The following is a 22,695-nucleotide window of genomic DNA, read 5'->3' as shown; positions in this document are numbered from 1 at the left end:
GCATGAACATGAATATTCTCAAGACTAGGCCTGTGTATTTCATTTCTTATCAAGTAGTTTAATGTAGACATGATGATATAGTTGTTTCTCACAAACAAAAAAATTAAGATGTTTATGGTTACTCATATATCAATTTTATAGAAAACTCTGCTCCACTTCTTCCTTCCTCCTAGTTTGTTCTAAGACGAAACGAAGTTTTGCCATTGACCACAGACTACAAACAGAAGGCATGGCTCTTAAGTGATACCTATAATTTTCTTAGGCAGGAAAACCTTTTCCCACTTCCTAGTATCCAGTTCGTACTAGATGTTGGTCCATACCATGGTAAGCAACTGTGGGATGTCACATTAGACTGACCACAGTGTCTTACACTGACCAGAAACTATGGCCATGTTTATTTTGGATTCTGAATGCATTAAAGTTATCAAACAAGCACCATATTGTCCTTGCCCAGCATTTTAGGGCAAGACCTAATGCCTACTCAAATACAGGGAAAGATTCCTTTTAATCTCATGAAGTACTGGATTTGGTCCATAAACTCTTAAGGAAAAGTGTATATATTATCAATGCATATACAGTAATTAAAGAGTCCAGGAAAGCCAACAAGGCACTTATGATGGCTATGCTATTCAAGTGTAGAATGTAATAAGGCAGTTTGCCAAAAGTCCTGAAAGAGATAGCACTGTAATAATGCAGACTTTCTTATTCAGAAGTATTTGAGGAAGTACGGGTAGGAGAGAATGTACATCACCTTTATGGTCATTGTTTTCTGAGGAAAAATTGCTTTCAAGCAATACTTCGATAACTTTACGTACATGCCTACACAAAGTCTCTGCCTTTTTTCCTCCTCCCCAATCAGCAAAAGCTGCTGAGTCAGTCTTTTGAGTGTGATGCCTGAATCATGTTGTGATGTGGCAAAAATTCACCCCATTTTAAAATGCACCTAATTATTTCTCAAGCTTACTTTTTTGAAGTCTGTGAGCACTTGAGTAAATAAAAACTATTTGTGTTGTTTTTAACAAATATACAGTTCACTATACAACTTTGTTCACTAAGCAGTTAATAAAGCCAGTAAGAACGCAATTTCTGGAATGCGTAGCATTGAAATTCAGGTATTATCCTGGATTTCTGAACTGAAAATTATCATAAACCATATTAATCAATATAAAAAATATTACACACACCGCATTCATGAAAAAAGGGAATTGTAGACTGGACCTGATGAAACTCTGGCCTAGAATTCTGAACCAAGCAAGTCTAGAATCTTAGATGATTCAACAATGTCTAACAGAGAAATAAATACTTTTAAAGTTCAACCCTGTCTTTGAATTGCCAGGGAAAGAAAGAAAATAAGAGAATAAGAACAAAAAAAATCTGGTATTATCAATGCACCCAGATACACTACAACTGACAGAAAGGTGCAAGTCTCCATTAACCCAGCTGTCAAGAATGACTACAACTGCTGAACTCTGCACTTGCCTTTTCTTTTTTTAAACAGCATACTAACATGTGCAGTATCAATAACATTTTCTGTTAAATCAGTATCAATAGTATTATCTTCCATGTAAATTGTTATGGACCTTTGAAGTCTTCCATATGAAATACCAACTAGATAAGAGCACATGCACAGCTAGGTAGGTAGCACATGAGATGCAAGATGTCAAAGCCCAGCAAAACCAGTGGAGAGAGCAAAACCTGTTATTGTTCCTTTAACTTATGTATTATTATTTGGAAATTACAAATCAATTAATTTGTTTTTAAAAAGCCAACTTGAGAACATTTTATTTCAGGGTGGCAATATATTGCTTCTCTACTCCCACCAGGCCCTGCTACTAAGATCAGAGAGTAGAATGTCCTCTGACATGTAACCACAAACACGCTTTAAAACAGCCAAAACCCACACCTACTCTATCTGCAAGAGCTTTATTCCCATATCTTCAAATAGCTACATGACCTATGGGACTTATGCCACCTAAGGCATCCTTGTAACAAAAGCACATTGCAGTGCCACTAAATGCACTATTAATACTCCCTTAAGGAGCTTCAGTGTAGATAATGCATGTTTAAAAACCACAAATTTAATTGTGACACCAAATTAATGAAAAAATTAAATCTAAATAAAACCCACTCCAAAGTGATAGCGTTATAGTACTTCCCAACTAAAACTGGTAAATCTTCACTGAAGTTCTCACAAATAGTTCCTGAGATTTTAGCACCAAATGTTACAAAATCAGTTTTGTACTGTATTCCAGATTTTCAGTTTTACACTTCCATGAATGTAATTAATTCCAACAAGCAAAAACATGAAAGGATTATGTTCACTGAGGCATATGAATGTTCTTTTGGGTAGGAAATACTACAAAATGGTAATGCTACTTGATGCAATAGCACAACTTGTGTTTCCTGCAAGCAATACTCTGGAAACCTCATAGCATCACAAAACACAGCACACTACAAATGCTCTCTGTGTCTCTACTACAAACCAGCTCTGCTCTCAGATGTCTTGTATATACACAAGGGAAAACATGGTCCAGGTCCTTACCTGGTGTACTATGCCCATCTGTAATAAATGAAGATCTGGGAAATTCTATTGACTCATTACATTCAAGCCTTTGCTTTCTTAACATTAGTCCCACTAGCTTAAATTTTAGTCTTAAAAAATATTTTACTGCAAAATACTAAAGCTATTCCTCCCCCCCCCCCCATTTTTTTTTTTTTTTTTCCTTTCTTTCTTTAACACTTAAGAACCTTCACAAAAATGGTAAGCTTAGAGGTAAAGCATTTGACAATGTTCTGGGACAGCCAGCTCTAATCTAGTGGACTATACCATGCAATTGCAGCTTAGTGTTTAAGGCTTTGAATCAAAGCTTTATCTTGGGCCTGAATGACTTCAGTCATGTGGATATTACCCACACAAATGGCAAAATGTTCAGCTGGAACAATGTGGAGCAACTAATACTGGCCAACAGCAGCAGTAGTCCTGACTAGGCACAGCCAGAGATGTTACACTGGTAGCTGACCTATTGTTAGTGGAAAGGCTTTAAGATTATCAGCTCTACAGATGACAAGGAATAATCAAGCTAGCTTTAAAGGTCACCCAGATACGGAAAGTCACCACACTGCTGCAGCCCAAATGTGGACTAATTTACTTTGCTTCTTGCTGTATGGGACCTTGCTGTAACAGTAGGTTACTAATATTACCTGAACTATTTTACATATAGGTAACTCAGGTTTGGGATGCTGCAGTCTGCTGTGTAAAGATTTTTTTTTTTTTTTAATCTACGTAAAGACAAGTAGCTGCACATGTAGTTTAAGGTTTACTATCAAGAACCTCATTAGAACCCTGCAGCGTCCTGCTGCAAGCACCAGACTCAAATCTCTAGCTACTACCACACTGTCAACCTAACACCTGCCTTCAAGGTTTAGTCTGTCTTTTCAAACAAAAGGAGAAAATCTTACCTGTTCTCTCTCCCCCACATTCTTCCCCTCAAAATAGAAAGCAAGAACTGAGAAAAAGGTGCAATTAAGAAAGAATATGGGAACCCAACATTTAGTAGGAAGGCAAATAAAATTAAAGAACCTGGCCTTGTTATACACAAAAGTAGAACATGAACTTTTTACGGTAACTTGAGAGACTGCTAGGACAAAATGTCAGATTTGGTTTTAATATAGTATCTGAGAAAAGTTTTTAAACCAACACAGTAAAAACTGCAGAGAAGAAAGTGTCCTTTTTTGTTTTAAAAATATTTTTTTTAAAGTTTGTTTTGGAATCAAAAAACGTTGTCATCTAGGGATGAATCTCTGTCCCATCACTGCTTCCTTTACGTGGGCGGAAGCAATAAAAGCTTTGCTTTGTAAACATTATAGCGGTTGGGAATAGGTGGTTGAGTGTCTGGAAAACTGCAATCCTGAAAACATTTGAAAAGCCTTTTATTTTGAGCTGGGCAGATGGAAATATGATAACATAGATAGAGAGCAGAATCATTTCCATCACTCATCTCTAGAACTGCAGCTGAAAAGAATTTCTCAGCAGTGATTTTGGAGAGCTGGTGGAAGGGCCACAGAGCCAGCATGCACACAGGCTGCAGGCACTGGATCCCAAAGAGACTGGTCAACTGTACAGGTATTGGTGACATACATAGAAATCTCTCACCAGCCTTAGCTACTGTCACCTTTCCTTTGCTATTGTATTTTACTCTTCCTTTACACAGTCAATGCTACTGTCCCTTTCTCTTCACTCTTCCCTAGCTCTGTCCATCTTCCTACTTCCCCTCTACTCTTCTACTCTGCATTTTCTTCAGCAAAGAATGCCTTGGTATCTCTTTTAAGGAATGATCATTCTGAATTAAGTTTCTTTGTGTTGATCTTCCTCACCCTTTGCCTACCATGTACTCAGTTATTTCCATCTTCCTTTTTTCATCCCTGGTGTTCCATGGCCAACAAAACTTGTCACTCTAAGGTTTAAGGCACATCCATTAATAACTACACAATTAACAAAGAAGCAATGCAAAGTAGTGGTTTTTCATTCTAATCTCCATGATTGACTCTCACAGTTGTGCTATGTCTGTCCATGAAGGGAGAACATCTAGTCTGGGTCTGTAATGCCAGTATTACAAAAACCCATGGAATTTTCCAAAACCACTGGAAACCATGAAGGGTATACTATGCTTTTCACTGTTTTGTGCACCTAGAATAGATGACTAACAACATAGATCTTAACAGTGAAATATCTTTGAGAAAGAATTTAATCTGCAAAAGAGTAAATGTGAGAAATGCACTCACGCTGAATTTCCTGAATTTTACAAGTTTATTATAGAACAAAGGCAAACAGCGCTGGGCGCATGGTCAAAACCAGAGGCGCACTGGTTATACCCAAACTTGCCTTTTTATACACTGTGTTTGTGGTATTTCAAAGGGGTTATTTTAATATTTCAGGTATCTATTAACATAACTCCACCCCAGACCACCCCCCCTTGCGCGCGTCTCTTGTGGTTCAGAGGGGCCTTCGGGGTTCTGCAAGGGATGAAGTTAGTAGTCTTCCTCTAGCAGCCTTTGGAGATCTGCAAGGGATGAAGTCAGTAGTCTTCCTCTGGCTGCACTTTTCACCCTGTCGTTTTCCTCTAGTCACACTTTTTAATATTTTCACATTAAACTCCTGGTTTTCCTTTGTTCTTCTCGTATCTTTCATGTCAAATAATCTTTGACCCCCCAAAAATGCTGTTCTCATGCTAACAAATCACTCCTTATCTTCTTACTTGTGTTCTCAATTTTACTTGTCCTTGAGTCCATATGTCTGTTTTTCTATGTTTTCACAAATCTATCTACACATCCTTTAATTACTTGAGTTACAGGATGTCTTATCTCATCAAAAGAAACTACATATTCTGCTTGTGCCCATTTACTACCTACAAACTATAAAATACAATTGATGCCTGGAATATATTAACTACATATTTCCCGTGTTAAGGCCTAATTTAGTGGCAGTGAGGCAAACATCCTTTCGGGATGTAACTTATGCAGTAGTTACGCAAATTTCTGTGTTCTCGTTTTGCGAAAGCCAATATACATTTCACAGTAAAGAACACTAATAAATAATGAATTTCAAGTAAGAACAGTCACCATCTGTCTTTAAAGAGCATTGTTAAAAATGCAGAAAGCATACTGTACAGAGAAAAACCCCTTATCTACACTTGCCAGGGGCAAGTAAGGAACGCTTACTCATGCTTGTAAGAGTTATTTCTAAACAGAGATAGTCCCTCAACAGCTCAGTTATATTCAAAAGCAGGGGATACTTAATAAAGTTTACTGAACTGAAAGGAGGTAGATACTTCACTCATACCAGCACAGCTACATACCTAAATAAATCACCTTAAAAAAAGTTATCAACACTGAAACAAGCGCACCACCTTCTCTTTGCACCACTCATCTCTTCTTTCCACATTTGTAAATATTTTTATGCTCTTCAAAGACTTGCTTTTGTTGATCCACATTCCACACCTAGAGCCCAGGAGGAGAGACCCTGAGGGCCTCAGGTCCTGGTTGTCCTGAAACACTGAAGGTGACTGAATTATCCTGAAGTCAGTGGATGGAAAAGCTAGAGCTTACATCCAAAACCTTTTCAGAGCTGAAAAGATTTACTCTAAAAATGTATAGGGATTATTGTTTTTCTTCTCAAAGCAGCACACAGGTGGTCTACTCTGTTTCTATTGAATGTTCTCAAGACTGTTATTACATACTGTTGCAACATAAGGTCATTCAAAGGACAAGAATGTTTTAAAGGTAGCTCGAGCCACTGTAAGATATTATTAAAAGCCTTCATGGAGCTTACCAAAGAACAATAACTGTTCATTCAGCAGGGAATTATCAGCAGAAGACATATCATACCATAGCTCTCTAAATACCTTCCAAAACTATTCAATCATCTGTTTTTTAACAAGAAAGAGACAAAGATCTAGAACAGAGTTAGCATCTGTCAGCTAGGTTCTAAAATATTTTTCTCATTTGTTGCTTGTCCAACTGTATACTTACACATTGTCCTGGAAGGTATTAACACATGAGCTGTTATCAAAGCACACACATTTTACCCCTGGCTGTTTTTTGGGGTTTGTTTTTTTTTTTCCAATGCATTTTACATCATGGGAGAATTTAGAGAGAAACTAAAGTGCAACTATACAGTAGCCAAAAAGAAGAGGAAATATAACTTCTGGTTAAATTCCCAGAAAACAGACAGCAGCTAACTCTACTTAATCAGCAAGTAGGTTTTTGTAAAAACCTAAGGATAAACAGGACTGAAAACCAATCTTAATTTATAAGAAAAAAGTAGATATTGTGCTTTCAGATACAATTATTTTATTCAGCACAGCAGACTATGAACACAGAACAAAGACCACCACATACCATCTGCTTTTGTGGCAAGCACATATGAATGCATGGTTACATAGAAAAAGAAGCTGTCAGTATTATGCCAACTCAAAACTGTTGTCCAAACAAGCTGCACTTGACCCGTGAATAAAAGCAAAACTGGAGAAGAAAACATGGCCTTGAGCCATCTTCATGCTCTTCCTATTCCAAAAATGCCTTTTCAAGAATAAAGCTAAAGCAGTTCCAATTTGTAGTATCATCATGAGAGTTGTAACAGGAACAGTGTAAAAAAGGGGACTGCTGCTACTGGGTACTGACAGTACCACCAAATATACCAAGTAAACCTATATTCACCTCCAATTTTCCATGGCAGATGCTGTTGCTACCGCCAGCATGACAGCAACAGTAGGCTGAGCAGGAAGACACAGCGACCTTAAAGAGCAAGTGAAGAAATCCTGTAAAACACCATAAGAATGTAAGGAGCATCAGAAATTGCAACGCCAAATCAGTACAGGAAGAAGATGGCACAAATAAAGTTCCAAAGCTATTCACTACAGGTCTTTACTAAGCACACTGATACCTATCACAGGCACATCTTTAGCCCTGAATCCTTTGGCCATTTTCCCAAAACAAAGGCCAGGGCTGACAGGTCATTTTTTACCTCTGCACCCTTTGAATATAGTCCCTCAAAAAACAAAAGGCAGACTATCAAATTTTGATGCCTCACAACACAGAAATGTATTTCAGTCAGAAGGACTCAAGAACTGACCCACTTGATCATGCCAGAGATAAACAGCACAATGGAAGATAAATGGCTGGTTTTGATTATTGACTTTTGTGCAAGCAGCTATAACAACATTATACTTTTTATTATTCTGTGAATAACAAACAAACAAAACTTTTACACAAACTTGTACCCAAATACTACCACATATTGGAAGGCATTTATATAGGTTGATTTGCCTATATGCCATTACACAGCAGAACTGGGACAAGGTTCACGCTCACCTGAGTTTCTTCAGGAATGCAAATATTTCATCTTTTCTCATTGCTTCCCTTTTCTCTTTAGCTAACTTATTCAGTGGTGAACAGTTAAACAATACCCTGTATGTCAAGCGTCCTTATTTATACCACTTTCCTTTGCCCTCCACCACATCCCACTTATAATAAAATCCACTGCTGTCTTATAAGGACCCTTAAAGAAAACTTTAAACAGCTGACCTGTGCAACACCTGTGCAGAAAAGTATTTTTTGCTTTTCAGTGCAGAAAGTATATTTTTTTACATTGCTTTAATATATTTCCTGTCCTATTTTCAAAATACCATTCCAATACTGATCATTATAAAATAGCTTCTCTGAAAATCATATATATACACTACTGTTTCACTCAAATAGGACACTACTGCAATGTAGCACACTGCCAAATTCTGTCAGACAGAACATTCTTTAAAACAAGTATTTATCCACTACCCATAGCATATGGTCACAGCAATGTTTGCCAACATACCAATTTCTAATACAAGCTCTGAGGTGAGAAAATTTTCATACCTTTCATGTTTTCAAAGCCTTTAATTTACTCCGCTCCTCCTTTCAGCTGAAAGCAACGGAAACATAGCTTCATGGTAAGTCAAATCAGAACAATAGACTCCTTGTGTAGTTCTACTGATATTAGTGAAAGAATGCCAAGGAAAAGAGCAGGAGAGTTGGAAGCAAGCCTTGCATAATTTTTATATCTTTGGCCTTGCCTGAAATCTAACAGTTTTAGCACAGTAACTAAACTGTTCTGAATTCAATTTAATAATTATCTCTACAGAAAGTCTATCCATTTAAACTATTAATGTGTTCCTTATTATTTTAGTATCCGAGAGCCTTGCAGAACTACATGGAAGCGGTATTCAGACCAAGACCACCCCCCCCCCTCCCAGGAGTTTGGCTGCCTGTGCTTGGGGCCAGTTCTCTGATACCATTTCAGCTGTTGAGAGCACTGTTTGGGAAACCTCAACCAGCCTTGAGGATAGCTCTTCAATAAAAAGCTAGAAGAAGCCTCAGCAGAGTCACCCCTTCACCTTCTTTTAGCCAGCTCTTGCCTCTGTCCCCTGCCTGAACTGTTACAGCCACACTGCAGTCAAGTCCATCCTGGCCAAGCACTCTATTGACCCTGACCCTAACTCAGACTTTACTTCCTCCCTTCCTTCACCTTGGACCTGCCTCATCACTATATACTCATCTGGCAATCTAGACTACTGGCTGACCCTGGTTAGCATCCCCAAACCTGCCTTGCTCACCTTGCTCGGGTATGGTGAGACTGCCTCTTTTCAGTGAGGCCACTGCCTGCATCTGCCTTGTCATCATGCCAGATACAGTTTTACCTTCTTTCAGCATGACCTGCCCTTGTCTGGTGCCTGACAGGTAGACAAAGACTATTACTGCAAAATTAAAGAAAGGTAATGAAAACCCTAAGGTGTGAATTGAGTCAGAGCTCCAAATGCTCAAGCAGGAAGTCTGAACACACATGACACTAATCCTGGCCCCAATCACTCATTTGTTTTGCCTGACTGGACCAAATGGCTGATCCTAGCACACTGCAGCCTAATCCATCAGCAGATAGTCTACACAAATTCCTAGGCAGAACATGGATGTTTTCAGACAGGCAACCAGCCAGCAGTGTTGACAGAAGCACACAAGTCACACAGCTGGGTGTACTTCAGCCTGTTCCAAGCTTTGCACTCCAGCTGGAGTCCAGGAAGCCAGAAGCATTCACACACTGCACTCTGAGGGATGACTGAAGCCTCCCAGATGTCTTAAATCCTCCAGCTCAGCTACATAAGAAAGTATCTTGCAGCCTGTCCTAAACGCCACACTGTTTTGTCTATGCTGAAAGCAATACCTAAACTACCCAGCTCAAAGTAAGCTGAAGTATGCTTAGCAAAGTCACAATCACACCTTTGACTGTGGCACAGCCATACCCAAAGTCAACCTAGTCTGGCGATCAAATTTAAAATGAGTTGAGTACAATTATAAACAAAGGCAGTCCCTACTCTCCCTTGGTGAAGATTTTTGTATAGGTGGAATTTTTTTGGGGGGTGGGGGTGTTTTCAGTTTGGTTTTTTGGTGTTTGGGTTGTTGTTTTTTTTGTTTAAGTAAAAAGGCTTTGTCTAAAGCCTCAATTCCTGCAAGTGTTTCTTTGGATAGTATTTTTTATTTCTTATCAACTTCTCTCATCTAGGATAGGATATGCTGACTAGCTCTGCGAAGTAAAGTGCAAGTAAAGCAAGAATACAAGTTACCCCTGGAAACCCATCAGAGTTAAAATGGCTAAATATTTCTTAACTTTTACTGTGTGAGAGCAAGATTATGATTTTTGTCTTCAATACCCAGCAAGAAGGTACCCACTTAAAGAAGCATAAAGAAATTGTGGGTTTACAGCTCCCTGTGCATAATGAGAATTATTTGCAAAGTCTTCCTTGAAAAATGAGTCAACTGAAGAGAAACATTAAAAGTTAGGATGATCTTAAAATTCACTGAACCCCAAATTGTCTTTTGATGGATTAAATTGGATAACAAAGTATTTATTGTATGTATTTATAATTACAATTGTATTGTAATTAGATGCATTTAAGCAGTATCAACAGCAAATGCAATAAAAAAAATCTTTTGTCAAACACAAATTTTAACTGTGTCTGCAGCATTCAAAACAAGCCACCGTTGGAGCTGGAGAGCTGTAATGTTGATGGAAGACAAGCAAGACACTTACTGTAAAACACCCTTCTTTCCAAGCATTGGGATAGTGTTTCCTACAAAATATTAAAATACTGGAGATTGGCCAAACACTGCTTTAATATTTCTGAACCAAAAGCTCTTCAAAGTCTATTTAAACTATGGCCATCCTGTCACTGTCATTTTTTACCTCATATTTCACCAAAGGACATTTGATGCTAAAAAAAAATTAAGTCACCTAACAGTCAGCTACTTTAATATTACTGTTAAACTGTGTGGAGTTTCCTGGGACACGAAAGTCCCATCTAAGCTCAACCCAGCACTCTCACAGGAGCAAGTAATTTCAGCAAGGACTACTTTTCTGTACTGAAAAAGGAAAAAAGGCAAGGCACATAAAGCAAAACAGTACAAAAAAGGCTGAAACAGAATGATTTGCTGAGGGCCAAAAAAAGATTAGAGGAAAGACTGAATGTGGAGCCCAGGTCTCCCAAAATCAGGCACAAAGTACAGTGTCCTTGAATCCAGTGCTTCAGAACTGACTGACAACCATAAAAATACCCAAGCCAAAGTTGGCTGAAGTCAACAACCATGTTCCAAATCACAAGGTTTGGGCACAAACATTTTACTGTCATTGTCTTTCCTCTCCTCACATGAGTTACGTTAATTCCCAAGGGGGTATGATGAGCACAGAGGGAAAAATCTGAGTCTGGAACCAGCTTTCTATGCAGTCCTTCCCCCGGGAATCAAGACCACATTGCAGCAACACAGCAGCAATGGCAGAAGACAAAGGAGTTCATCCAGTGATCACACCCCCCTAAGGAGCCTGAACCCAAGAGCAGAACAAGCTTTTGAAGGGTCTGGGCCAACACACTACAACTCCAACTAATTTCTCACCTGCTCTCTAATTGCTCCCCATGTTTCCTTCTCCAACGGCAGATGCAGAAAGAGTAAGACTAAGTTGACAAGTATATTAAATAAAATAATTAAATAGGTATTTCACATCTTTTCTGGAGAAAGATTATAGAAATGCATTATGCCAAGAAAGTACTAAGCTATACAAAGGTTTGGGCATCCTCAAACATATTTAGGAAGAAAAACATCAGCATTAAAACAACCTAACAGGCATGCAATTTTCCAGACACCTACATAAGAAAAGGTCATTTCCACACCTTCATCTCTGTTGGGGAATTAAAAACAAGCAAACAAAAAACCAAACAAACCTATAGCTGTCTCCAAAATCCTGACACAGCACACCCATCTTTCCCTGTATGAGCAGAGAGTCAGCAACTATGGGTTATTTTGGAAGAAAGTAGAGAAAGACTTTCAGGACTCTTATATAAAATACCTTGACAGCCAACAGATCTCTCTTCTACACTTAGACTCTCTCCTGACTGCAACAATGGCACATATTAATCGACAGCAGATACTCTCCCTTGAGCCAAGACCGTCTCACTCATTGTGAGAGACTGAAAGAGTTAATGTCTCAAACATTGTGGTGGGGCAAGTTCTGCTTAAAGACAAACCCTGCACAGCAAGGAACCAAGGTGAAAAGCCCATCAGCTCAGACATCAGCAACAGGAGCAGGAGGGCGTGCTGGAGGCTGCGCAGCTCCCTGTTCTGATAAGCTGTTCTGATACAAAGATCAAACAATGGCCAGGTCTGCAGGGAAGGAGAAGTTACTCCACAAACGACCCCCAAACCCAAAGGCTCACAATCTGCTCATTAGCCTGACAAGTTCGGGTACCCACCCGAAGGAGGGGCAAGAATGATAAAAGGACACAAACTGAAGCCCGAGGTGCACGAGCTCACCGGAACTGGACCCCTCAGCTGACTGGACCCAGGACCGGTGAAATCTTTCTCTCTTCCTTTTTCTCTCTGTCTTCTTCTCTCTTTCCTTTTCCACAATCCCTACATCTCATCCCTTTAAGACATAAAACTGTTGACCAAGTCTGGGACTAAGAGTGGATGCTGCCACCCCTGGGCCCTTCTCTGAGGAGGAGTCTAGAAAGCAAGGGGGTCTGCTCTGAACCTCATGACTCAACAGGAGGGATCTCCTTATTCCCTGAATTGATGTATATGGTTACCCTGGCTTACACGGTTTACAGAAGTAGTCTTATGCCAATTCCTGTTGTGAGAAACCCTGCCACCTACTACCATGCCTCCCCAGTTCAGTTTGCTTCCGTTATGAATAAAATTTTTAACTGATAGTTTGGTGTCGTTTCACCTGAATTTAGCCCGAGGGAATTTCAAATTAAACATGACTCCCTGGTCTGTCCAGTCTGGGGGGTCATGACACTCATTTATGATTTATGTGGGTTTATGATTCAGATCTTACACACTAAACTTAATATAGAGACCAATGGATAACTGGAAACAGATTTATAGAATCATAAGGCTAGAAGGGACCTCAAGAGGTTTTTAGTCCAATCTCCTGCCCAAAGTTGGGTCAAAACTGAATTCAGACCTGGCTGCTCAGGGCTTTATGCTGTTGAGTCTTGAAAACTTCCAAGGGTGGAAACAACACAATCTGTCTGTGCAACCTGTTCCAACACTTAATTATCCTCAGTGATTTCCCCCCCCATATCTAGTAAGAACCTCTTTTGTTTCAATTTATTGCCCTTGTCTCATTCTCCCACTGCGCACGTCAGTACAGAGCCTGGTTCCATCTTCTTGATGACATCCTCGGAGGTATGGGAAGGCTACTGTTAGGTATTCCTCAGCCAAGCCATCTCTTCCCCAGGCTAAACAAGCCCAGGTCCCTTGGCCTCTCCTCACAGGAGAAGAGCTCCAGCCCCAGACCACCTTGGTGGCACTCTGCTGAACTCACTCCAGTTGAATTGATCTTTCCTGTACTGGAAGGCCCCAGCCTGGACACAGTATTCCAGGTGGGATCTAACATGCGCTGAGTATAGAGAAAGAAAAAACCTCTCTTTCTCTACCAGTCCCTAGATATAGCCCAGCACACTCAACTTTCACTGCTAGATAAAAAGACAACCAAGATCAGCACAGAGGCTCCCAAGGATGCCATCTTTATCACAGTATCCTTCACCAGCTTCAGTTTGCAGATGATTCCAAGGCCTTGTCCCACCCACTGCTTTAGTCTGATCCTCAGGCTGATAAAGAGTTCACCAACCATCCAAAAGAAAAAGCAACCAAACCTACAGGAGTGCAACCACATATCCTGGATTGCTTCTCACTGCATCTGCAACCAGCTGTAAAACACAGAGCAGCCTTCTGGGAGTACGTGCCAAGAGTTACACTGTCTTAATTTGTTAAGTAAAACTGTTTTAATTCACAAGCATTGTACAAGTTCTGGCTACCCTCTCAACAAACTGCAGAAGGCAATTGAATAAAAGAAAGTTTCCAAGGACTGTTTAGTGTTTGGCACACGCATAAAACACTAGTCTTAAAAAAAGATTGGACTGCCTTAATTAAAAAAACGTACAAGGAAAAAATAATCCCAGACTTACAAAATATTTTTAAGTGTATTACAACAGCATTTTTTTAAAACTTCACAATTTATTGTCTTTATGCACTCTGAAATGCTTGAGATACTCTTTAGAGGAGACTAACACACTTTCAGTGTCTCAGTCTGGACCTCACCTGGAATTTTTTGATAATTTTTTTTCTAATCAGGAATTCCCAAGTTGCAAAAACTCCTTAAGAAATTTTCAAATAAAAGTGTCAGTTTAAATGAGTCTTCCAGTTCTGACAAAGAAAGCCTGAAACTGTCAAAAAGAAACATTGTCTATTTTGTTACTTTTTTCCTCAGTGTTTCAGCTGTTATAAATGCATGGAAAATTTCTTCTTAATGGAACAAGTGAATCAGACCAAAATGCAATGCCTGAGAATCACTGGCAAGCTGGAATAGAAAACCTCAAACCTAAGCAAGTGTTCCACTGCTCTTGGGCAGGAGCATGCTGCTCAGTCACACATCAGCAGCAGGTGAGCCTGGAGACACTACAGACAGGCAGCTTGTTGGGCTTCAAGGGACAAAGGTGCGAGCTCAGAAAATTGGGAAGACGCTAAATGAAAAGGTGTGAACAGAAGTTACATAAACGCATAAGAGGATTACTGTATCTCATGATTACTCAAAGCTGGATGTTTTCATTCCATTGCCTTAGGGAAGCACCATGGGTTAGTAAATCCCTGTGGGCCTGTCCCACCATTTGGGGAATCCTCCCTGGACAGCAGCAACAAGAAGAGGGACCTGCACAGTATGAAAACCTACAGCTGAACTTAAAGTTACGCCTGCCACAACAAGCACTGCTATAAGTGGAGCTGACTCTATACCACTTCCTTATCTACCTACATCCTCCCTCAATCAACATACATTCAGTTAACAACTAAGTACTACCATGTAACACAGAGGCTTCTGGAGCAACCAAGAAAACCCATGCATAGAGTCCACATGGTACAACCTTTTGTACATGGGAACTCTGCAGTTCTTCTGTAATTGGGTAAGTTTGGCTCATTGACAGAAGCTGGGAACATCAAGGTTGTGTTCACAAATTGTGCAGACATCTACAGGTGGCAGGCACCTGGATAAGTAGAGGAGAATGCAAGCACGTCTGTGCTTTCCAGAAAAATGAAAAAAGTAATTCAAGTATTTTCTAATCACCAGAAATGCACTCATCAGTTTTTATGAAAAATTCAACAAACTTACCTGAAACCAGGTTTTTTTTTTTAATCTGCCCAAATAAAGGAAGCAACAGTGCATACAACGAGGGTAAATGCAGGCAAAGGGAGTTTACCGGTGTCTAGTCATGGTTACAGTTTCACACTGCCCAACCCAAAACACCAAGCAGGTAAGTCTGCTCACTTATTTCTTACATTAGGTTGATATCATCAATGCATTATAAATGCACTGGCTTGTGAGAAAAAATAAACTGGCATTTCCAATTCCAGTTTTCTACCTTCTAACATGATGTTTAAGTTAAACATAGTCTTCTTTTACTCAATCCAATGTCACCTGCAGTATTTAGAAAGTTTTTCAAGTTCTCACTGAATATTCTAAATTATCTCAGTGTCTCCAGTAGCTGAAAAGAATAGCGCATGGTCGTTTATATTTAGAAGTTTCTAATTATTTCTGTATAGATGGTGGATATTTCACTCTGACAGTTTAGACAGCACAGGATAAATGTTTTGCCAATTCTCAGAGAGCAGCTATGGTTTGGAAATAAGGACTTAATTCATAAAAGTAAGTACCTGCAAACATTTTAACTTGTGCCCAACTCCAGTCTTTAAGTGGCTATGTATCTCTAATAATTTTGTTGTATTAGAGCCTAAAAAACTCAGAACAACAACATTAGGTTTTGAATAGTACATGATTATTTTCCACTATCATTACCTATTTCTAAGATTGAAAAAAGCTGAGCTGTTTTCACCATCCAACTGCAATGGCTTTTATGGCACAACCTAACCTACCCAGAAGACAAAGTAATGAAACAAGCTACAAACTGCTACCTTTATTTAAGGCGACTTTTCATCAGAATAGCTGCCAAAAAAACTTCTACATGGAAACTACCATAGACCCTTACATGAGTTTTGATATTTTTCTTATAGTATTCTGACAAACTTGGAAATGCAACTTAGCACCCAATAGGTCAGAAAGTACAACCAACATGTAGTCACTATGATATGGTGGGCCGTTCATGTGAAACGGTAACCAGATTACAAAGCTATAGGTAAATTTAGAAAAGCATCTTGATCCTTATGCTTTAATGTATTTAAAGGAGGACTACTTATGGAGAGAGATATATATATGTAATAAAAAGTCTGCTGCAGTTCCGCTGAAGCTTCCTTCCAAGAATGCCACAGATCTTTCACCTTGATAATGATTTTTGCCTCATAATGATCACTCCAGGCAGTCTGGAAGGTCTTACTTTCCCATCTCTACAAGGAGGATAATTATAATACAGCAGCATGGCTAAAACTGGAAAGTGACCTACCTGCTAACAATGGCTTTGGCCACCGGGGCCTCTGAACCAGCGCTGAAAGTGACTCCAAGCAGCACTTGGAGACAAACTTTCAGTCCACAGTACTTCAAATTCAGTGACAAAAGCAAGTTTTTTTACTTCCACCGGCTTTTCGGCTCTTGAAGTCTTTTTAGCTTTTCCAGCCATATTTTCCTGTTTTAACCTGGTTTTGTCTTTGCTGGTGTGTCCCCTACGCCAAACAGCTAAAACCACATGATGGAAGATGGGACAACCATTAATACTAAAAAAGAATCGAGATGATTCAAGCCTGACCACTGTCAAAAGAGCAAAATAAACCAACTGAAAAGGCATGAATCCCCCTTCCAGGCAGGTTGCTGTCTATAAGCAGTAACACAGGCGCAAGCCCCACGCTTGTGCCCGAAGCGAAGCCCTGAGGCGGGAAGCAGGGAGCCGCCCCGGGCATCCTGAGAAGCCGCTGGTGCCGAGGGCGGTCTCCCCCTCCTGACGCCGCTCCAGACCCGCCGGGAGGCTCTGAAGGCCCCGCCACGGGCTCCGCTCCCGTCCCCGAGGGGCCGGGGAGAGGCTTGCCCGTCCCCAGCCCCACGGGGCGAAACACCTGCCCTCAGCCGCGCCGCTTCCTCACGCACCCGCCGGCGAGGTGAGCCCCAGGCAAGACCGCCCGCCCGCCCCGCAACCGCCGCCGGCCCCCGCGGCGCCGCGGCCCGTACCAGGGAGAGCACTTTGTAGGTGTTGGGGTCCTTGCTCTTGCCGCCTGGAGCTTTCTCCGGCTCCTCAGCCACCTCCATGGCCGGCAGCATGGGCGCGGCCGCAGCCGGCGTCCCGCCGTCAGCCGCCCCTATCCCGCCGAGGTGATCCTCATAGTCCTTCCCCGCCAGCGCTTCCTGCCCGTTGCCCTGCATACTGCCCGCGGCTCTGCCCTCCGCCTGCCGCGGCCACGCTTATTAATAGCGGGGCGGCCCGGCCCCGCCCCGCCCGGGAGCGCGGCCGCCGGCGGCTCCCGCTCCCCCCGCCGGCCGTGGCGCGAAAGAAGGAGCGGGCTGCTCCCCTCCCTGCCCGCCCGCCCCGCTCGGCTGCCCCCCGCTTCCCGCCCCCTCCCTGCAGGTGAGGGCGGGCCGCCCGCCCCGCGGCTCTGCCCCGCCGCTCTGCCCCGCCGTGACATCACGCCGCTCCAAAATAGCGGCCGGGGGAGGGCGCCGGGCCGTGTTTACGAGGGAGCGCGGGGAAAGTTTCCGCTGCCTGACCCCCGCCGCGGGAAGCGGGCGGAGGCGGTGGCGCGGCCTTCCCCGAAGCCGCCCGGCGGCGGCGGCACAGGTGCGCGCGGGGGCGGGGGGTGCCGGTCCCGGTGCCGCCAGAGGCGCGCAGCCAGCCCCCGGCGCCTGTTGGCCGCCCCGGCTCCGCTCGCCGGAGCTTTATTGCCGGCTGCTGGTCTCCGTGGCGGGCCGAAGGCGCTTCTCTCTTCCTGCCGCCTAGTCTTCGCCCCTTCCCGGGGAGGGTTTCCCCTCCCGTCCACCGAGTGCCCGCGGAATCCACCCCCCCCACGCGGGGCATCGGGCCAGCCGGCTACCTGCGCACCCGGCGTGGGAGCTCAGCAGGCGGCTTCGGTGCCCTTCCGGGGGACCTTCCTTCTCAGTTTGGGGTGACTTCGGGCTAACTGCCCCCAGGCCAGGCCACCCTCAGAGGGTGCAGCAGCCTTAGGGTGAAATTGCTGTTTGGGTACCCTCTGGCTCTTGTGTTTGGGCAGGTACCGTGTTGCTCCATGGTATCGCCTCCCGCTGATTCTCCCTAAATTCGGCCCTGCTGCTTGCATTTTTACTGACTGTACCTGCCCGTGGGGAAGGCCCGTTGGGCCTGCGTGTGTAAGGGACGGCTGTCAGCGCGGGGACTGTGAGCGTACCGCCGGCCTGCTGGCTCCCGGGAATGTATCGCGCTCTGTTTCTCTAACAGATGAGGGAGTGTTCAGTAGCGTCAAGACTCTCAAAGTATGCTTAATTTTAAAATAGCTAAAAGTATCTCATTTTCCATTATTTCTTATGTTATTATAATATGTATAGTTATGTATATTGACACGAGACTTCGTCTTTCAGTGCTACTGTGATGATGGGTTTGATTTGCTAGGGCTTGAGGAGTCTATGGTAGATTTATTTTAACTGACAGTGTATTCAGAAAAGAGTGGCACTCACATAGTTTCTGACAAAATCTGTGTTTTCTGAAAAATAGCTACAGTAAAATGAAAATTTCCTTTGGAAGTGACTTTGATCCCTGTCAAAATGTTGTTGCTCTGTTTTCTGTTTCAGCTGAGTTGCACAGTCAAACTGCCACTACAGTTTTCCTTTAAAAAAAATTGTAAAGATACAGTACTTCCATAACTGCTATTCTGTAGTGCTACTGCAGCTCACGGTATATGGAAGGTTACTGCAGAGCTGCCTGCATATGCCTGTTGTCATCTAGTGAGGTTCCATAGGTGCAGTCCAGACAATTTCTACACTGACATTTCACCTGATCACAAAGAAAAAGGCAAAGAAAAGAAGAAGAAGCTGTGAGAACTAAGCACTTGAGTCTACAGTAAGAGTCTCCTTTATTCCATTAATGTGGCATTTCAAACAACTGTCCAACTGAGCAGCCGACTTACTATACGTTCAAGGATTTTGACATTTGACCTATTAAAAAAAAGTAAATTGAACACTGATTGATAATTTTAAAACTCTCATGAAAACTGACATAGCCAAATTGGTTTTTTTTCAGTGAATGTGGTTTTAATAACTAGCACAACAACTGACAGTAACAACCTCCCTTTTTTTTTTTTTTCCTAAAAATGAAAAGATACTGCTATCACGTGGTAGGTTAACATCTTCTTTTTCTTTTCATTTCCAGTCACACTGGCAGGAAAGAAAATGCCTTCCCCCCCACCCCCCCCACCCCCCCCCCCAAATCAGAGAAAATTAAAGGCTTTCAGGTGTTTTTTTACAAATAATTAAAATTTCATTTCTCATTTTCATGTTTTTGTATGTAGAAAGATATTTTCTGATTAATTTTATGTCAAATAGAAATCTCCTTTCTTGTCCTGTGTAAGTCATCTACTCAAAAGTTTGAATAGCACACTGTGTACTCATGATTCAAACCTATTATGTATAACTACATTCCAGACAAAAATGTATCTTTTTTCCACAGAAAGAAAGGGTATTCTGCAGCTGGAGCTAAATTCTGCGTTGTTCATCCAGTAACTATTCATTAACGGTTACTTTCCTATGTACAAATACTCATGAAGCACCTTCAATTTTGTAATTTCTTTCTGCGTCAATACAAACACTTACGGTGCTTCAGGGTAAGCATGGAAAATAATTACCCAGCATGGAAAATAATTAACCTACCAGTGAGAAGTACACTAATTTCAGCTGACTGACAGGGTGTCAAGGTACTCTAGAAAAGAGGAGAATGGAAAACCAAAAAGGACTAAGTTTTGACACTGAAGAAATGGGGTGAAAAGTCTTTTCTGTTGAATACTGGGAGAAGAGATGAAACATTTCCAGCGTTAAACCTTCAGAAACCTACAGCTGCTTGATCTCTTCGGGAGGAGATTGTTAAATAGCAGTCAATTACCATTTTAATAAATCTGTGACAAAAGACATCTTTGTGCAATGAATTAATTGCAGGGATTACTGAGGTTGCAAATCCAAATTCCAAAGAATTGGCTGTGACCATTTCAACAAAGACTGAGGAAGCCAGGGCTGCTGCCAGCGCAGCTGCCAGCTCCAGCTGTGACCAAATCAAGCTGCCTCACCAAATGTCAAGGGAGAGCAGGAGCAACACCAGCTTCATGTTTCCAGGCCTTATCTGTAAAGGGAGTCATCAGACATTATCAGTTTTAATTTGCTGTTCAGCCATTAGCAGCTGCCAGGAAGACAAATGAACATAAAAGATGTATTAGGAGAGAAAGGTAAACATAGGGAGTTTACCACGATGCTGCATCTCAGAGCTTGTGACACTTGTCACTTGCATTTTTTTACCTCAATAAAATCTCCACCAAATATCTGTCTCTCAGAAAGACTGGAGCAAACACCAAGTACCCACATAACCCTCATCTGACCCCAGTTTGTGAGGTGGCTGTGGCACAAATAGGAACTATGGGCTAGTGACAGAGGGTGTAAATTGCACCTCCTTGCACAAGTGGACTATCCGCTCGCTCCAGGCAGGGTGTGGAGACCCTTCCTGCTCTCGCAGCATGGGGACAGACGGAGCTTGCCGACAGAGCAGTGCCGTCATGCGAGGTTGCCTGTGATAATCAGCTCCAGGCTGGCTGGGTCTTGACCCTTAAATTGCAGCATAAACCTTTTGCCGGTGGTTGTGGCAACTATTTCGTGTCGCATTGTCTCTAATCCTCAGCAAAATTTCTGTAGCCATAAAAAGAGGCTGGGAGCTCCAGACTAAAAGCCTGGCGCTGCTTGTTAAAGAACGTTGCTGCTCAGTGTAACACTGGACTCTCCACCTTACGGGAGCTAATGAAGCTCTGTTTCTCAGCTCCTGCTGTGAGGACTTCTCTGGCCTTGTTGCATGAGATCTGCATTGTAAACTATTCTAAAAATCGACGAAAAATTAGCAATTATCTTAGTTTCTGAGATACCCTTATGGGGAGTTTTATTTAGTACTCAAAGTATGTCTAAAACTTTACAAAAATGGAAGAAATCCTTAATAAAAGGGACAAATGAAACTGGAGGTATATCTGAAACTGTTTTATTGTGTCTGGCAGTAATGACTAAAATGAAGTCAGAAATCCCATGGCATTTATAGACATATCAAACTGTGTGGACTGAACTGTGTTTTTCAGATTTATATCTGTAAAACCAGCATTGAGGGGTGGTACACAGCTGAGCAAAGATCCAAGACACAAGGGCAAGGTAAAGTTTCAAGACACACATTGCAAGACTGAGGTTCTGAACTTTCCATCACGATGTCTCTTTGTCAGAAAAAACTGATAGTCTTTTATAACTACCTGTTTCAGAATCTGTTAATTTTACTCTCCAACATGCCCCCTTTTTGATAAGTACACGAAGAAAATTGTTTTTGCAAAGAATTACCCATTTTTTGGCTTTTACTGGTCTTCAAGAAAAATGGTATAATCCTGCCTGCTTTCAGTATTAGTTTGGCATATATTATTGCAAATTTAATAACTATTAATCTAACAGTTGTTAGATTGCTGGCAACAATACAAGCAAACTATGAAAAGCCTTTATTTTAGCAATAGGAAATACTTGCTTGACAGTAATTACCTGTCTCTCTAAACTATATAAAAATTCCTTTATTTGATTTCAGAAAAAATGCCTCAACACCTTTAAACTATAAAATCCTGACATGATGACAATGTATTGGCAGTATTTGGTGGGAAGCACATTATAAGATGTTTGAATACTTTAATGCTACCCAAGCAGACATTCATTATGCTGTTATCAGTGTAATCTTTCTAGTATACACAGTTTTAATCCCTAATCCCCTGACCATATCTAAGTGGTCTGCACAGGTAAGCCTATTACCAGGAAGAATACTTTTGTACCTACCATGGAAAAATTGTAGGATGTTCACCAACAAGAAGAAAAAAAAAGGAAAAATACTGCATTAGAGTAACTAGTCCAGTGGTTTCTTGAAGACCTGAAGGCTTAATTCAGTGGTGCTAGTGAAATTAAAAGCAGTGTTTATCAATCTGAGAGGAGTCCAGAACAAAACAATAGTGTAGGTACTGTAACATCCACTGCAGCTAGCTGGTGATTTAAAGAAGATAAAACATTCTTTCACAAGTTAGATGTTGTGTTACGATTTAAACTAGATAAATAAACAGAAGGCGTACTTGTGTTCTCATCCATGCTGGTCTCTGCATGATACAGACATACTACGACCAACTCCTCTTTCAGTTCCTGCCTTAAAACCCGTTTCTTCTAAGACATCTATAACAACTTGGTGATCCAGAAGGTAACATATGGAAAGACTGCTGTGAAATTACATCAACTAACTCTCCTCTGAATCTGTTAGATGTATTCCTAAGGCCCAGCCTCACCACCCTAAATCACATTGAGAAATCCCCTTACGTCTCACTGATTTTTGACAACTTGAAGTGAACAAGATTCAGTACAAACAGGGATGGGGAAAAAAAAAAAAGGCTTTCAACATA

At 41.6% G+C, this 22,695-nt stretch overlaps 1 protein-coding gene and 1 long non-coding RNA gene across 3 annotated transcripts in view; one reads left to right on the top strand and one right to left on the bottom strand.

The window, feature by feature from the left end:
• The window catches only part of ENPP1 (ectonucleotide pyrophosphatase/phosphodiesterase 1), a 58,728-nt gene extending 41,266 nt beyond the window's left edge, over positions 1–17,462 (bottom strand). The window contains exons 1-2 of one of the 2 annotated variants that reach the window (XM_052784374.1): positions 17,246–17,344; positions 16,530–16,759 (exon numbers count right to left, since the gene is read on the bottom strand). Coding sequence is in view for 1 of the 2 variants with exons in the window: in XM_052784373.1 (XP_052640333.1) it covers positions 17,246–17,437 (192 nt within the window). In the remaining variant the exon portion in view is untranslated. Of the gene's footprint in view, positions 1–16,529; positions 16,760–17,245 lie in introns of both variants that reach the window. The other variant, XM_052784373.1, reaches the window with a different exon arrangement.
• Positions 17,463–17,694: 232 nt separating this feature from the next.
• LOC128141132 (uncharacterized) lies at positions 17,695–20,163 on the top strand. Its single transcript, XR_008234920.1, has 2 exons — positions 17,695–18,517; positions 19,707–20,163. It is a non-coding gene; the product is annotated as an uncharacterized LOC128141132 (long non-coding RNA).
• The last annotated feature ends 2,532 nt before the right edge of the window (positions 20,164–22,695 follow it).

This window comes from Harpia harpyja, chromosome 4 (genome assembly GCF_026419915.1).
Source record: "Harpia harpyja isolate bHarHar1 chromosome 4, bHarHar1 primary haplotype, whole genome shotgun sequence".
Classification (NCBI taxonomy): Eukaryota; Metazoa; Chordata; class Aves; order Accipitriformes; family Accipitridae; genus Harpia; species Harpia harpyja.
Note: the sequence above shows the minus strand (reverse complement) of the source record. Positions and strands in the feature narration are given on the sequence as shown.